General features: G+C 42.0%; 1 protein-coding gene across 1 annotated transcript; it reads left to right on the top strand.

Annotated features, from left to right (window-relative positions):
* Positions 1-7,867: 7,867 nt before the first annotated feature.
* dla (deltaA) lies at positions 7,868-14,402 on the top strand. The gene is made up of 11 exons (XM_060860926.1): positions 7,868-8,305; positions 8,526-8,825; positions 8,931-8,991; positions 9,097-9,354; positions 10,334-10,394; positions 10,548-10,678; positions 10,912-11,081; positions 11,309-11,525; positions 11,727-12,555; positions 12,663-12,882; positions 12,984-14,402. The coding sequence occupies exons 1-11, from the start codon at positions 8,255-8,257 to the stop codon at positions 12,987-12,989; spliced, it is 2,304 nt and encodes a 767-aa protein (XP_060716909.1). The 5' UTR covers positions 7,868-8,254; the 3' UTR covers positions 12,990-14,402.
* Positions 14,403-16,949: the final 2,547 nt, after the last annotated feature.

Genomic DNA, 16,949 nt, shown 5'->3' with positions numbered 1-16,949 from the left:
CAGAATGTTGCTAACAAGTAACAGAGGTTGATCTCAGCTTTGTTTTTTCAGCCTAAATTATTTAAACATTATGCAAACTCGAGGATCACTCACTCACTCACTTACTCATCTTCTACCGCTTATCCGAACTACCTCGGGTCACGGGGAGCCTGTGCCTATCTCAGGAGTCATCGGGCATCAAGGCAGGATACACCCTGGACGGAGTGCCAACCCATCGCAGGGCACACACACACACTCTCATTCACTCACGCAATCACACACTACGGACAATTTTCCAGAGATGCCAATCAACCTACCATGCATGTCTTTGGACAGGGGGAGGAAACCGGAGTACCCGGAGGAAACCCCCGAGGCACGGGGAGAACATGCAAACTCCACACACACAAGGTGGAGGCGGGAATCGAACCCCCAACCCTGGAGGTGTGAGGCGAACGTGCTAACCACTAAGCCACCGTGCCCTTCCTCGAGGATCAAAAGTAAACAATTTACAATTATCCCTAACTAGTTCAGTGTATTTTTTTATTTATTTTTTTTTACAATTAAACTGTCAGTCAACAAGCATATAAGCAACACCATGTGACTGAAGATCTGAATGTGGATTAAGGCAGAAATCTACAAAAAAAAAGACAAAAACGAGACAGGTTAGGTGTTCGTTAGGTGTTCGTTAGGTGTTCGTTAGGTGTTCGTTCGGTGTTCGCTTGTTTGGAGGTAAACTGAAGAAGCAAATGTTAGACACTGATCATGTCTCAGCTCATCAACTACAACAGGGTTAAAGGGAAATTTGTGTAAATGTCCTTTTTTCAGCTGAACTATTTCTTCAGGGTAATTTAGATCAGCACTAATTTAACATTGTTCTTTGTGAATAACAGAAGCGCCAGACCTGACCCGACAAAACCATTCTAACTCTGAGAAGCATAAAAGCATGTAATTATCAATAGATGAATGGTGCTGGCCTTTTTTTTTTTTTTTTGCCGGAGAGGAATCAATAATCCACCTGCCTGCTCTTGTTGAGGTGCACTTCTGCTGACTGACACTAGATCAGATCTCAGGACAGGAGATAATGCTAAGGACAGGTCGGCGTTGTCAGGAAAACTGTTCCTAGATCTGCTTTTGCCGGAAAATGAGACCATTGTGACGGCTCGGCCTTCCCACGAGCCTCCTCTTTCCCCTCACCCAGTCCACACCTGCCGCCTGCCGCCTTTGTCCCTCGGCTCGGGTTTTAGTTATTCTTGTTTTCCTCCCTTGCCTTTTGTCTCATGGGAAGGATTGACTTTTTTTACAGGGTGGGACTGCGACCTGTATGGCTGTGAGATCTGAGACGACGACACAAGCTCCAGCTGTGAGGCTGCGGCTTGGTAATCGCGCACACACCACTACAACAAAACAGTCGCTCTTGTACTTTCTCTTAGTCAGACATTTGAGAACGCTCAATTTCACTAAGTGCAACTTCACCCAAACACACGCTCTCTCTCGTACACACAGCCAGAGCGGCGCAGCGGCGGCCATGTTTGAAGTGGAACCCTCGTTATGGGACGGGTGTCTTGGACTGTCCATGAGATGGCACATGGGAAACAAAGGCTCAAACAGAGCAAACAGGATTCAAGATTGTGTGTGTGTGATGTGAAGGAGAGAGAGAGAGAGAGAGAGAGAGAGAGAGAGAGAGAGAGAGAGAGAGTTTACGGGTTATAGAAAGGCCTGGGGGGTTTAGTTACTACCCTCCCTCACCCCGTGCCTCTTTTGTGGTGCTTGCTGTGGAGGAGTGAAGAGGTTGAAAGGAGGAAAAGAAAGGAGGGGGTGAGTACTAAACACAGGTGCCTACATCTGTTCATCCCAAGCACAGATGCTCACACACTCATTCTCCAGAGAGAGAGAGAGAGAGAGAGAGAGAGAGAGAGAGAGAGAGAGAGAGAGAGAGAGAGAGAGAGAGAGAGAGAGAGAGAGAGAGAGAGAGAGAGAGAGAGAGAGAGAGAGAGAGAGAGAAAGACAGAGAGAGAGAGAGAGGGAGAGAGAGAGAGAGAGAGAGAGAGAGAGAGACAGAGAGAGAGAGAGAGAGAGAGAGAGAGAGTTCTCTCCAAACTTTCACATTTTGCATTTCTTTCTCTCATACATTCCCTCGTTAATAGATAAATTTAGAACCTTTAAATATTCCTTGGACCCAAACTCTACATGGTTCTATGCAGAAACTTATCAGGGTTCTAAGGAGAACCTGGTAACTGTTATCTATTAAAAGATCCCATGAGAACCCATTTTGTAATTATGTGGTAGGTTAGATGGGAAAATAACAAAATAACTGGCAGACCAATTGATTAATCATCACTGTAAAAAATATTAGCTTTAAAGTCTTCTTCATCTGGGTGAAAGTTCATCACCTTTTTCTTGTTTTAAAGAGTGTGTTTCTGAAACCGAATCCCAGTCTGTTAATCTACAGAGTACACATTGAATCTGTGCCCATGATAGCATCAGATTCCTGTTCTTGGCTGTGGAGTGAAACCTGACTTGATCTTCTGCTGTAGTAAGTTTGATATGTTGTGTGTTCTGAGCTGTGACTGTCTGGTGATGTTCCCAATATTGTTGAGAACTGTTTGGTTAAAAAAAAGGGAGCTATGTGCTACAGAGTATGTGAGAGTCGAGAGTCGTCCCTGGAGCCCAGTGGAAGCAGATGTGTTTTGATCCACGCAGGCACGCGGCTCACACCCACAAACAGACGCACAACCAGACTCACGCCACGCTTTCTATCTCACTATAGACACACACACATACACACACGTACACACACTGGGGAAAAGGAGGGGGGAGTCTGTGTAATTATTGAATGATTGGACCCCCAGGGGCCCCCTTTAGAAGAAGCTCAGTGAAGCTGTGGCCATCGTGTCCATGGCTACCGTGCATGACAATGAGCTCGCACTGAGGCCGGGGTGGGCCGGGGAAGGGGGGAGCAGGGGCCCGTGTGTGGACTGCTCCGCGTCCCCACCCCATCCCAGGCAGCTGCTCAGAAGTAACAGGATCTGTACCACAGGTAGCCTGCAAAAACACCCACACGTGTCCTTCACTAAATTACACTGAGTGTGGAAATGAGAGGGTGACAGGCGTGTACTTAGTACAATACAGATTACATTCATCTAAATTACAGCTAGGACTCGTAAAACAGATTTTGGATTTGGATTCAATTGGAGATTTGTGAAGTCACTAAATAACCTGCATGGATTTGGACCAATCGCATCGTTAATTACAGGAGTGTATCATGGTCATAAAAAGTTATTGATAACATTATTTTTCACCAGTATTTTCATGTTTGATACAGAATTCCCACTTAAGTCAATTTAGTTAGTTCAATAGCAGTTAACGAACTGACTAGCTACATTAGCTCATCGTAGTGATATTGGGTTACACAGGATGACAGGAGGTCATAAGGGTGTTTCTAAATTTCATATTCTGGCCTTTTTATTGCTGGTGAATAGACATTTATAAATTAAGGCACAAAACTGGACTTTTCCTTATTGCTATCATGATACTATCATGTGTACATATCATGTATCTTTATTGTGAAGAAGGTTATATGTCTTTATACCTCTAAAAATAATTTAAGGTCGATAATTTGATGTACTTTGAAAGCTTTACTGTAAAAACTAATCAACGGTCAATCACATGCACTTTCTCAAGGACAGTATACAAAAGAAAGACAAGAAAGAGTGACAAGAAATCGTACAGTCAGTACCTTTAATTCTGAGAGCGTTCTGATTTTCTATATACTGAAATCCCTCAAGGCAACTTGTGACTAATATTTATCAGATTGGCTCCTGTAGCTTGTCTCAGATGATGAGATGGCAGGAAGACATGGGGGGTGTTTCAAAATTTCATAGTTATGCATATTCATAGCTCATGGGGTTTTAATGAGAGTAAATGTGTAGAGTTGACCTCGGGCCATTTGATTCATTTCACTAGATAACCAAACAGCCAACCTTATTCTACATAGATATTTACTGCTTTATTTTTTATGATGTCATCTGCTTCGTGTTGTATGGCAATCTAATCCGGTGTAACGCAGCTCTGTCCTCTTTCACGTTCGAGACCCCTCACCCTATCGCTATGCGCTATAAACCCTTGATAAAAAAAAAAAACTCTGTCCGTCATGCACATTTTATTGGCCCTCTGCGCGTCGCGCGTGTCAAACGCGTCAACCGTGATTCTCCTCGCGTATTCCTCCGAGTCGGATTCCGTAGCTCGCGCTCAGTCCGATCGATAGGTCACGATGCGACATTACTGCCCCTAATTGAGGATCCCGCCCCACCCACCGCCACCATCACCACCACGCGACCTTAATATGATCGATCCCGTGTGAGACGCGCGCGGCTTACGTTCCCACGGCCGTCCCATGTGGCCTGCGCTCCGCTGGGACGGAGAAACTTCCAGGCTTCGCCCGCGCCATCTGGTCCCGGGGCGGCCCATACCGTTACAGGGACCCTTCAAACGTGCTTCCATGTTCAGGAGCGGGAGGGGCTGCCGGGGAGGGCACGTGTGCGCGCGGGGACGCGCGCGCAGAGACCGGGAACGAGCACAGGGAGAGAGAGAGAGAGAGAGAGAGAGAGAGAGAGAGAGAGAGAATGAATGGTGTGTAGTGATGGTGGCAGATGGCTTGTACGGCTCTGGGAGCGTCTTTAAGCGTACCGTATCCCCCATCCTACCCCTCACCCCCCTTTCACTGACTACATCCCCCTCGAGGGCCTTCACAATCAATGAAAAAGCGAAAGCATAAAGACCCAGAGAGAGAGAGAGAGAGAGAGAGGGAGAGAGAGAGAGAGAGAGAGAGAGAGAGAGAGAGACTCATCTTGTCTTTCCAGCATGCCCACTGTAATAATCTATGCAATATCTAGTTTATTTTAAGTAATGGCTTTGTTTTAAATCTTTCTCTTAAACCTCAGTTATTTAACCTATACGTTTTCAGACCAATCTACTTTTGGGAACAAATTGTAGCAAGTTTATTAAATTGAACCATCTAATCCTTTTAAAGTTTCCTGAAATGTTGGTTTATTTAAAATATTTTAAACCACAGCTATCTCTCTTAACTTTCTTTCCATGTTCATTCTAACGTCTCTAAGAGAAAAGAAACAAGATAAAAAGATAATCTGGTCTTTCAGTTTGGGGGAGTCTGTGCACACTGTACCCTGCGACTCCGGTTCTTCACTGACAGAAGTGGAAACCAATGTGGTCCTCTGCTGTTGTAGCTCATCAGCCTCATGGCTCGTAGTGTTGCATATTCTGAGAATCTTTTCTACTTTTCAGCAAATTCCAAATTGGTGTAAACTTCACAAGACTTTTCCCATTCATGCTATATTTTCTTTCAACCTGTCTGTGATATTTTCTATCAGATTTAGTTTGGTTTTATATTTTCCTAAAAGAAACATAAGCAAACTCGTAGCCTGTTTGAACACTGCAAGCCCAAAAGATGAACAGATGAATGAACACTGTACATGTTGCTTGATCTTATAAGCTTTATATCTTCATACCATTTGTTTATATCTGTTCGATACACAATTATCTTTTCACTCCAAATGTATGTCTTCATATTAGATTATACTCTTAGTCAGTAGGTTACTGGGTTACTCCAAAATTGTAGAAAGTTGTCATCTTGACAGACCTCTTGGACTATTTCAGTACATGTTTCAAAAGTTACTATCATGCTACTTACCCACTAAAACTCTGAACTGAATGAATTTAAGGATAAAGCTAAATTGCTATGTGCTATATTTAATATGATCCAGTACCTCTGATCGCAAAGTCAAGGTTTATAGTGATACAGATATAGATCTAGTTTTTTTTCCATCTCTTCCCTGACTCATGCAACAGGGTCTGTGGCTCATGGTATTGCAGTATCTCTGACATGATGAGGCTCAACGACGCGGCGCAGACGCAGGCCCAGGCAACCAAGAAAGTGTCAGTAGAATAAAATGAATCTATTGCTGTTATATACACATTTGACACAAACGCCAGCCATCCAAGAGGTGTTAACCATTTAAAAGACACAATTTATCAGGCTGGTGGGTGGAGTACTTTTTTTTTTTGCAATAAGCTTTCATAGGATCATCTGTTTTTCTGGGGTTTTTTCCAACCTTTTTGTAACTGAGCAACAGCTGTCAAGTCTTTTGAAAATCTTTCTCTCTCTCGCTCAAAAAAAAAAAACAACAACAAAAAAAAAAAACAAAGCAAAAACAAACCAAACTAAAACAAACTTCTGATGTCAGACTTCGAATGAACTCAGCAGGCATATATTAACAGTGATGCAATTTGTCTTGCTTGTGTTTGGTTACTATGGACCGCATGGCAAATAGCTTTTTTGCTAAAGAAAATCACACTTAAATGAATGATCAAATTAAGAACACCCCCAAACCACCAGCACCAGCATCTCCATTCACACACACACACTTCTTTTGTGTAGAGAAGTTAAGAATGCAATTATTTTTTGTGTCTGGCTGTAGTGGAAAAAAGAGCCAAAAACAAGCACATAGTTGTTTGAGTAAAGAAGTCCTGAGAGAAAAAACATAAGAAGCCGATGGACTTGTTTTTCCTCCTGTGTATGCAGGAAGGGGGGCTCCTGTAATTGTGACACTACAAGTGCGCATGCGCGGACGGTGGGCCCTTGCGCGCCCCGTTATATTGTAAGAGGGGGAGAGCAGGTGCTGGCCAAATTACCATACAGCTGAGCGCGCGGAGAGAGCAAACTTTACTCCAGCACCACACAATGGCGAAGTGCCCCGGGGATGGCCACGCGAGCCACATACACAAGCGCGCGCGCACACACACACACACGCTTCATTCTCTTTTTTTCAAAGTATCACACGCGCGCATTGCTCGTGCGCGCACACACCCGCCCGCAAAGAAAAGAAAGGAAAAACAAGTGGTGAATTTGGCTTCCATACAAATAATGCAAACTGTGCGTGCGTGCGTGCGTGCGTGCGTGTGTGTGTGTGTGTGTGTGTCGGCGGCTAAATTTCCCTCTGATGGCATGAAGGATGTTTTTCATCATACAAAATGCAACAGGAAATGACATCAAAGCGATGCTATGATCATTTGATCCTGTTAATAGTTTACTTTCTTAAAAAAAAAAAAAAAAACAGAAAAAGTAAAAATATTAAACAAGAATGAAGACAATAATTGTGATGTTTATCACAAGTATTTAAGACAAAAAAAAGTAAAAGAAAAAAGCAAGAAATTACTGCTTTAAAAACATCTAGTGGGCTCTTAACTCTAAATGTAAACATTTTTTAATTAGTTTAAAATAGCACTTTATTAATCCCTAGGGGAGAATTACAGCAGCACAGCGTACAAGACCATGTACTGTGGGTAATAAGAAAACAGTATTTAAGCAAGCTAAAATAAATAAATAAATAAATACATAAATAAATAAATATAAAGGTAATAAAAAAGGTCGAGTGAATATAGCTACGAATGTTGAAAATGTGAAGATTAGAGTGCATTATTATTATTATTATTATTATTATTATTATTATTATTATTATTATTTTGTTTTTTTGTGTTTATAGTGTCAAATAATTTAGGTGTAGCTATTAAAAGGTTGTTCTTTACTGTAAATACAATGAAAATGCAGTGTACACCAGCAACCCAGTTTAGAGAAACATCTAGGCTACATTTTTCTCGACAGAGAGAGAGAGAGAGAGAGAGAGAGAGAGAGAGAGAGAGAGAAGAGATTGTTGGAGCATTTTTTTAGGAGGGGGTGTTAGGGGGAGAACCATCAGAAAGCGTGGGACAGATTGGGGGTGGTGGTTCATTAGCATATTAGTACCCCGGCATGTGGCACCCCCATATAAAACCTGCGGCCAGGCGGCCTGCCTCAACAGAGCCAAAACGCAACGCAAGGAGAAAGACGGCCGAAAGAAAGGAGGCGCGTCAGGACAGTGACAAAGCGCTCGGTTTGGGACCGAACAAGAACGGAACTACAAACACACACGCTCACCCACTCACACACACACACTCACACACAACTTAATATACATTCAAGCCCCACCGTTTTTTTCATGAAACTGAAGGAATTTGAGGATTATTTCTGTGGAAGCTGCAACAAGTCATTTTTGGGAGCAAATAAATAGTTTGTGGATTTCTTGGCGTTCACTTTGGCATCAATGGGCACAAGAAGGTACTGAGAAGAAACAACGGATGAATAAATCGGAGAGCAAAATCTGAGGAGCTCAAAGACTTTTTTTTTTATCTCTATTTATTTATTTATTATTTATTATTCACCATGGGGCGCGTGCTTCTGTTGCTCTCAGTCGTGTGCATCTTGGCCAGCCAGGTAAATTTACCATCATACATTAAATCTGATTAAATCTTTTTAACAGGTGGTGTGATGGTTGTATAAGGTGTTTGCTGTACTGTTACTGTTATGTCTGTAGGATTAGCCTTTGAACAGAACTCCATTTAACACATTTAACACATTTCAGCAACAAATAATAAATTTAGTGTTAGATACCACAGTTTATGCCTGTTTAAAAAAAGTGCACGTTTTTCCGTAGGCTTTTTGCTCTGGTGTTTTTGAGCTCAAGCTGCAGGAGTTTCTCAACAAAAAGGGCATCCAAGGGAACAGGAACTGCTGTAAAGGCGGACTAACGTCGCCGTACCAACAGTGTGAGTGCAAAACGTTTTTCCGCGTGTGTTTAAAGCACTACCAGCCCAACGCCAACCCGGAGCCGCCGTGCACATATGGTAGCACGGCCACTCCCGTCCTGGGCTCCAACTCTTTCCAGATCCCGGATACGTTACCGGATGCCTCGTTCACCAATCCTATCAGGATGAACTTCGGCTTCACGTGGCCGGTGAGTCTAGCAAGAAGTTTTGCTTCTTTGTGATGCAGAATGTGCGTGGACTGCCATTGCTGCCCTAGATTTGTTTGGTTTATCGATTCTTTTCTGTCTGTATAGGGAACGTTTTCATTGATCATTGAGGCAGTGCACGCCGAATCCAAAGAGGATCTTACAACAGGTTGGCACTTGTTTCCATTGTAAAAAAAAAACATCACTTATTTCCATTCCATAGCATATTTGAATAAAAAGTGTATAATTATTTTTACCCCCCAAAAAAACACAGAAAACCCAGAGCGCATCATCAGCACCATGACTACGCAGAGACACCTGACAGTCGGAGAGGACTGGGCACAGGACCTGCACAGCGCAGGCAGAACCGAGCTCAAATTCTCCTACCGGTTTGTCTGCGATGAGCACTATTATGGTGAAGGCTGCTCGGTTTTCTGCCGGCCCAGGGACGATACTTTCGGCCATTTCACCTGCGGCGAGCGCGGAGAGATCATATGCGATGCCGGATGGAAAGGCCAATACTGCACAGAGCGTAAGTACCGGACCAAATAAATTAAAAATCAAAACTACTACTACTACTAATAATAATAATAATAAAAACATCCCGACATCAGTGTGTTGTATCACCGGGGGTGAAAGAGTTCATTTGAGTTCTAGTTGTTAAACAGGTCCATCTTATTTTTTATGTAAAAGTAATTGCGTAAAAGTACAAGTATTAGTTTCCAGATACACTTAAGTTTCAAATCTGATGTTCTGATCGGTTACTGCTTTCTATTTTTTTTTTTTGATGGAGAACGATAAATAAAAGGTCCATTTATTTAGTGAAAGACTGAAGGAAAAAAAACACCCAAACTTTAACGGTTAAGGGGCGACTTGTAGGTTAGTTACTCCCCCTTACTCCCCTCCCGACTTTCACAACACCACTTGATTTATTCAAGTCGGGGGAAGGAAAGTTCTTTTCTTTTTTTTCGGAATAATCTCACGCGTGCCATAAATTTACATGCCCGAATCTGATTGGTCGTTTCCTGAGTGGGCCGGGCGCTGATTGGCTGGCGAAGGGGCGGTATTGTTCGAAGTGGGCAGCTGCCGGCAGCGCGTAGACAATGGAGCAGCTGTCGCGCGCTGGCTGCGCGCACACCAGCTGTCCACTCTTATCTTCACTGCCCGGAGACACTGGAAAAAAGATGGAAGAAGGAGGCAAAAAGGAGAAAAAAGTTTTTGACCCACAGGGAAAAGAAAAAGAGACAGAGAGAGAGAAAATTGAAAAAAGCGATCCCTTGTTTGTCAGGTCTTTCATTGTACTCATGTGTTCTACAGTGATAGGTTGATTTTAGGATTTTTTTTTTTAAAGTAAGAGTGTAACAACTAATAGGTTTATTAGACCCCTATCTTTCAAGACAACATGAATTTCTCAGAATTTAAAGTGTAAGTTTCTTCTGTATGTAATCCAAACAAAGAGCATATGGCTATGGCATTGTGGTCCTAATGTGTCCATTTGTCTGTTTTTATAGCAATCTGCCTCCCTGGATGTGATGAAGAGCATGGCTTTTGTGAGAAACCTGGAGAGTGCAAGTAAGTAAATCTGCTTCATAATGATAGCCCAAACTAATCTTGTGCATGGGGCATATATTTTTGGATTCTACCCCATATGTTGAGCAAAATGTTTTTGGTTTAAATCACTTTTCTTGTTCACAATACTAACTTTGTTCTTTGATCGTGTAACAGGTGCAGAGTGGGCTTCAAAGGCCGATACTGTGACGAGTGCATTCGTTACCCAGGATGCCTTCACGGGACGTGCCAGCAGCCATGGCAATGCAACTGCCAGGAGGGATGGGGTGGCCTTTTCTGCAACCAGGGTAAGAACTGAAACAGAAAAACAAATGTATGCAGAGAAAAACAGTAGTGTATAACTTTTTAAAAATAGACTCACCAGAAAAGACTGACCATGCAGACCATAGAAGGAGAATAGATGAAATGATTAACAAAAGATGCAAGACAGAAGTGAAGGCTGCTGTCCAGCTGCTGGCCATGAGCTGCTGTTTTTGTCACACTAATCCCCGTTTGTTGCACGTGTCTTTTTTCCCTCCAGATCTAAACTACTGCACACATCACAAGCCCTGTCTGAATGGAGCCACTTGTAGCAACACTGGTCAAGGCAGCTACACCTGTTCCTGCCGCCCGGGATTCACTGGCACCAGTTGTGAGATCGAGGTCAACGAATGTGCTGGGAATCCATGCCGCAATGGAGGGAGCTGCACTGTAAGTTTTTACACTCACATTACATACCTTATTGGACTCCAAAAGTACATTAAATACATTACTTTGATAACTATTGAATTTGGAAGTCATTAAACAATTTTTACATAAAATAAAACTTCATCCACTCTATGAAAAATTGAGGATATGTTTTAAGATACTCGTGGTTTACCCTGTTTAAGTCAATTGTTTTGTTGCTTATCCTTATTTAATTTTATGTTATCTTCCAGGACCTGGAAAATACCTACACCTGTGCCTGTCCTCCTGGGTACTATGGCAAAAACTGTGAACTCAGCGCCATGACTTGTGCAGATGGTCCATGTTTCAATGGGGGACGCTGTGCTGATAACCCTGACGGTGGCTACTTCTGTCAGTGTCCCACAGGCTATGCTGGCTTTAACTGTGAGAAGAAGATTGATCACTGCACATCTGGCCCTTGTTCAAATGGTATGTCTGGCTGCTTGATATCCGAAAACTAAATGTTTACATCATTGTGAATCATTCTCTTGTCAGAAGGTAACTGATCCTAGATGAGTATCCGTACCTTTGGAAGCTTAATCATTTGGCTTTTTAAAAAGTCTGCTAAACAAACTTGCTCTTGTATTATTAACAATCATTTGATGATATGTTTATTTCTTTACTGTACAGGTGCCCGTTGTGTGGACCTAGTGAACTCATACCTGTGCCAGTGTCCTGAGGGTTTCACCGGAATGAACTGTGACCGTGTCAGTGACGAGTGCTCCTTGTTCCCTTGCCAGAATGGTGGTACCTGCCAGGAGGGTGCTAATGGCTATACATGCACTTGCCCACCTGGTTACACAGGGCGTAACTGCAGCTCGCCTATAAGCCGCTGCCAGCACAACCCATGCCACAATGGGGCCACATGCCATGAACGTAACAACCGGTATGTTTGTGCTTGTGTGCCTGGTTATGGAGGACGCAACTGCCAGTTTCTGCTTCCAGAACGTGCATCCCAGGCTGCCAGTGACATCCCATGGACAGCAGTGGGCTCAGGCGTGTTGCTGGTGCTTCTGCTGATTGTGGCATGCGCTGTTCTGGTGGTCTGTGTGCGATCAAAGGTGCAGCAGCGGCGTAGGAGTCGTGAGGAAGAAGCGGCAAACGGGGAAAGTGAGACTATCAACAACCTCACGAATAACTGCCACCGGGATAAGGACCTCAGTGTCAGTGTGGTGTCGGGATTGGCACCAGTCAAAAACATCAACAAGAAGATAGATTTTCATGGTGAGCACGACCTGAGTGCCAACGCGGAGAAGAGTGGCTTTAAGTCAAGGCACCAATCCTCTGACTACAACCTTGTGCACGAAGTGAAGTACGAGGTTAAGCATGAGGTGAAGCTGGAACATGTTGGAAAAGAGACAGCAGCAAAGGAACTGACTGATAGCTGCGAAGATGTGAAGTGCCAAAGCTTGCAAGACTCATGCGAGTTTGAAGAAAAACGCAGAAAACGCTTGAAAAGGTGCAAATCAAAATCAAATCAAAACAAATTTTTTGGGGTCATGTTATATTGTTACTGCTACATATTACCAGCAATACTGATGTCTTACTTATCTTCTTCCTTCACAGTGATGCATCAAAGTATTTTGAGTCCAGATGTTCTGAGTCCAAGTTCTCAGAATGCTCTGAATCAAGGTATCCCGAGTCGAACTATTCCGATTCGCTGTATTCCGAGTCAGCATGCACATCTGCATGTGCATCGGCATCCGTGTCGGCATGCGTCGACACCAAATACAAGTCCGTCATGGTCATGTCGGAGGAGAAAGATGAATGTGTAATTGCAACCGAGGTGAGTTTCAAATGATATGAGATTAAGTCGTTGACAGTATGTTCTCCTTCTACATACATTACATTTTCTGTAACTAATGGCAATCTTGTTTTCTTTTTCAGGTGTAATTGGCCTCAAGGAAGCCGATGCTCATTGGGTGCTATGGAGGACATTTTGAACTTCCATAGAAAATGCTGCTGCTCAAAACCTTAGGTGGAAATGTCCCACCTCATGATTACTGCTGCTGAGAAAGTAGGACTGATTTAACTGATATTCAGGGTGAGCTGGTTCTCTGTTCTGAAGGAATCACAGGCAAACGATGGCCTGTAGGCTTGGAAACGTCCTGAAATGAACAGAGGAGTGGTCACAGAATGTTTACCACCCCTCTTTCAAACGTATCTGTAAAATTTACCTGTAAAGCCATTTTATAAAGGTGTTGGACAATGTGTGTCCATGTTGATACTGCTTAGATTTATGATGCGAAAAAAATATGAAAAGGAAAAAATGTTCAAAAGATACGGAAGTAGGAATTTGAGGAAATGTATCGCAATGTTTTGCCATGTGGTGGGCGGTACTCTGGCAACGTTGTGACAATGTTTTATCAATACTTTGGCAACATTTGCTGTATTCTTTCGCCAATTTCTCCAATGCCCACACAGGCGCTTTTACTTTGCCCAGGGAATGCACCAAACGTGAAAGATGTTAAAGAAGAGTAGATAAAGAAATGTATCACAGCGTTTTTGCCAATGTTCATCTCGTTGGATTCTATGGTGACGTCGTGGCAACATTTTAGCAATATTTTGGCAACATTTGCTGTTTTTTTCGGCAGTATCTCCAAGCCCCACAAGTCAGTGTGCAAGAAACCACATCAAAACGGTGGATGTTTGGCCATACTGGCCTGTCTTTCACTAGGTTAAATGGTGCATGATGTCATATTCAGTCACATGACCAGTGGAGACTATATGTATTACTTGATCACTGTGTAAATGGGGAAAAAAATAAGTGCGCAAAAAAAACGAAACTCCAAGTCTTCCGAGCCTCCACTTCTTTTTGTAATATTGTTTATATGGTTTCGTATAAGTATGTAATTATGTTCCATCATGAAAAAAAAGCATTTGTGTTAATATGAATAATATCCTAAGTTGTTTGTTTTGCTTGTTTCTTTATTACAAAAAATGTGTATGATTTAAGTTAATTTATTTTATTTAAGTTGTATTTCTAAATTTTTGTAAGGTTTGTAAGATTATTTAAGTTCTTTCTTAAGTTGTACTCGTTACTCGCAATGGCACTTCGGGTTGCTGGGATGTTTCAAGATATTATTATTTAAGAGGATTGTAAAAAGAATGTTATTAATGCTATTGTTTTTTTCCTGTTTTGTCTTTTGTTTTCGTTTTGAGAAGGATTTAGCTTAAATTATTTTTCCAAATAAAGAAAAATATTAAATATTAAAAAAAGGTTTGCACTGTTGCTACATGTTCACTTCACTTAATTCACTCAGTTGTAACCCTGGTTTAGGTGACCTCCTTGTACTTGACTCAGTATTTAGATAAACAATTACATATACAGAATCGTTTGTATAAAGATCACAAATTTTCAAGAAGTATTAGATGAATAAACACAGAAAGTAATGTATAAACACAAAAGTTTTTGTCAGTGAGGTAACACATGCTACTAATTTGTGCTCATGGCATCTGTGGTTTAATCGGACAGCTCTTGTCTGAACTTTTTTTGGCATTTTATAGCTGTTATTCAGTTTTCTCTGTTATTGCGGTCCTTTAGAGGAATGGTTGGATGGATGGAGGGAGGGGGTGTTCAGTCCTTTTGATAGGGATGTGAACAGAGCTAATCATTGCCATCTGCTGCAGCCTCCTGCTCACCCCATACCGAGCCATTCAAACCCCTTACAGTCCTCCCTCTGGCTCGGCCACACATATAACAGAGACCAGGGATCTGAAAAAAATGGCAAAACGGACCAATTATACCGACAACTTTGTCAACATGAGCAGAGAAAGAGTTAGCATTCGGAATTTTTAGCAGCTAGATGTTTGAAAAGAATAATCCTATAATAACAAAAGGACCAATATGAAAGTTTTAAATTAATCTGTACTACTTCAAAAATTATGCATCACTAAGAGGAAAGTACAAAATTCTTTATTTTCCCTTTAATTTTAAAATCTATTATTATTCTAATCAAATCCATACTTTTCTACAATTACAAAGTCCTGATTAGTTGTAACAATTATGTGAAAATCAGTCTCAATGCTCGTTAAAATTTGGACGGAGGAACTTGTTTTGGACATAGTGAAAGTGACCATTTTTGAGCAGGACTCTTACGACAGTCATCAGTGAGACTCTTGGGAGTAGGCGGCGTCACACACAATGCTGTCCTGGACAATGGCGCAATACAAAAGGGCAACATTTGGGAGTGCCAGTGTGTGTCTCTGAATGGATGGAGAAGGGGAGGAGGGATGGGATGCGATGGGGAGTGGGGGGCTGTGAGGCAAAGAACGACAGATGTTGTCTGTCTTCCTGAGTCAAAGCGCCCTGCAGGCAGAAAACACCAGCTAGACCCCACATGGCCATGAAAGATAGAGACAATGGAAATACTTTAAGTTTGGGCCAAGCACATTTTGCTCTGCTCTGCTCATTCATCCATGGTTGAATTACTTTGGAGCAAACTTTGCGTAACTTCGCCCTACTTTACTTTGTACCTCATGTGATACCAATTTATAAGCCATACTTACCATACATTACAGTATCTTGCTAAACTGTCAGTGCTACATTTTGGGTTAAAAATAACCTCAAACGTTGGTAATTTTACTGAAAACTAGGATTTGATGAACATGCTGGATCCCTCAATAAGTTTGATTGACTTAGCTGACTCAATGGAAAACTGGGCCAGGAATGAGAAGGTTTGCTCTGTGATCTCATTGCAATTTAATGAGCAGATCATGTGGTGTCCTCAGGGAACTGACAGTAATGCTATATCCCCCACACAACATAGACACCAAAAAGTAACGCAGTGCTCAAAGAGTCAAAACTTAGAGTCAATTACCATCTGCCACATTTTGGCAAAACCATGGTATTATGACTTTAAATTTGCAGCAATTAAAAAAGGCTTAAACCTAAAAGATGTAGGAATATGGTGGTAAAGATATTTCAAGGAGGCAATCAGTTTTAGGTAGTACAGGAAGACAAAACAGTAGGTATGAAGAGACAAGTGAAAAAAAAAACAAGGAGCAAGGCAGTGGCAGCACAGGACATTATGAAAAAGTCATGAGTAGAGGCAGAGTTACACTCTGACGCGTCTAAAGTAATGAACGAGAGAACAGGAGGTGCCTGGATGAGAGGATGGATAGAAGAAGAAAAGGGATAAGACTCTGGCAAGTTCAACAGGAGACTCTTCGGTGTGACGGCTGCTTCCTAGCAGTGAGTATATGCTCTTCCTTTGTGAGGTATATCTTGTAGAGCGTGGTAGTTTGTTAAAGATGGTAAACATACTGTCTTGCTATTTAGGTGCTGTTTACAGCATTAGAATGTCTTTTTTTGACTAGTGACTGTCCACTAATAACATTTACTTATTAATGTGTTTTATTTCATTTCAATGTCAAACCTTAGCTGTTAAGCAAATTAATTCATTCGTTGTTCTTGATTAATGTGCTTAGGCTAATCATTGGCATGAACCCCATCTGACCTTTGAGCTCAGAGGGACCGGTGTAGTTCCTGATTCACATTAAAATATCCTGTTTCTGCTAAGGATCCTGCTACGATTGCACCTATGAAACGAAAAAGGATTCTCTCTCTTCACCTCATCAACCTAAATTATTTACTCTTGGTTGGATTATGTCACATTTTAACAATCAGCCAAATTAAGGTGTAGTGTGCTTAACGATCAGCTGTCGTGCTGTTCTAGAGTTCCTGCTGCAGTCTTTCTCTTGGCCTAGAAATAAGATGACCGACCTGAGGTTGTGTGACCAACACTAGATGTTTATCGCTAGCTTTTTATCTTTTGTTATCTGGGATCTTACTTTATAATTCATTATTTTATGTTGTTTTCTGTTCTCTTACAGAACCTACTAAGGCTACGG

Source organism: Tachysurus vachellii, chromosome 24 (genome assembly GCF_030014155.1).
Source record: "Tachysurus vachellii isolate PV-2020 chromosome 24, HZAU_Pvac_v1, whole genome shotgun sequence".
NCBI classification, from domain to species: Eukaryota; Metazoa; Chordata; class Actinopteri; order Siluriformes; family Bagridae; genus Tachysurus; species Tachysurus vachellii.
The sequence above is the reverse complement of the archived record's forward strand: the minus strand, read 5'-3'. Positions and strand labels throughout refer to the sequence as shown.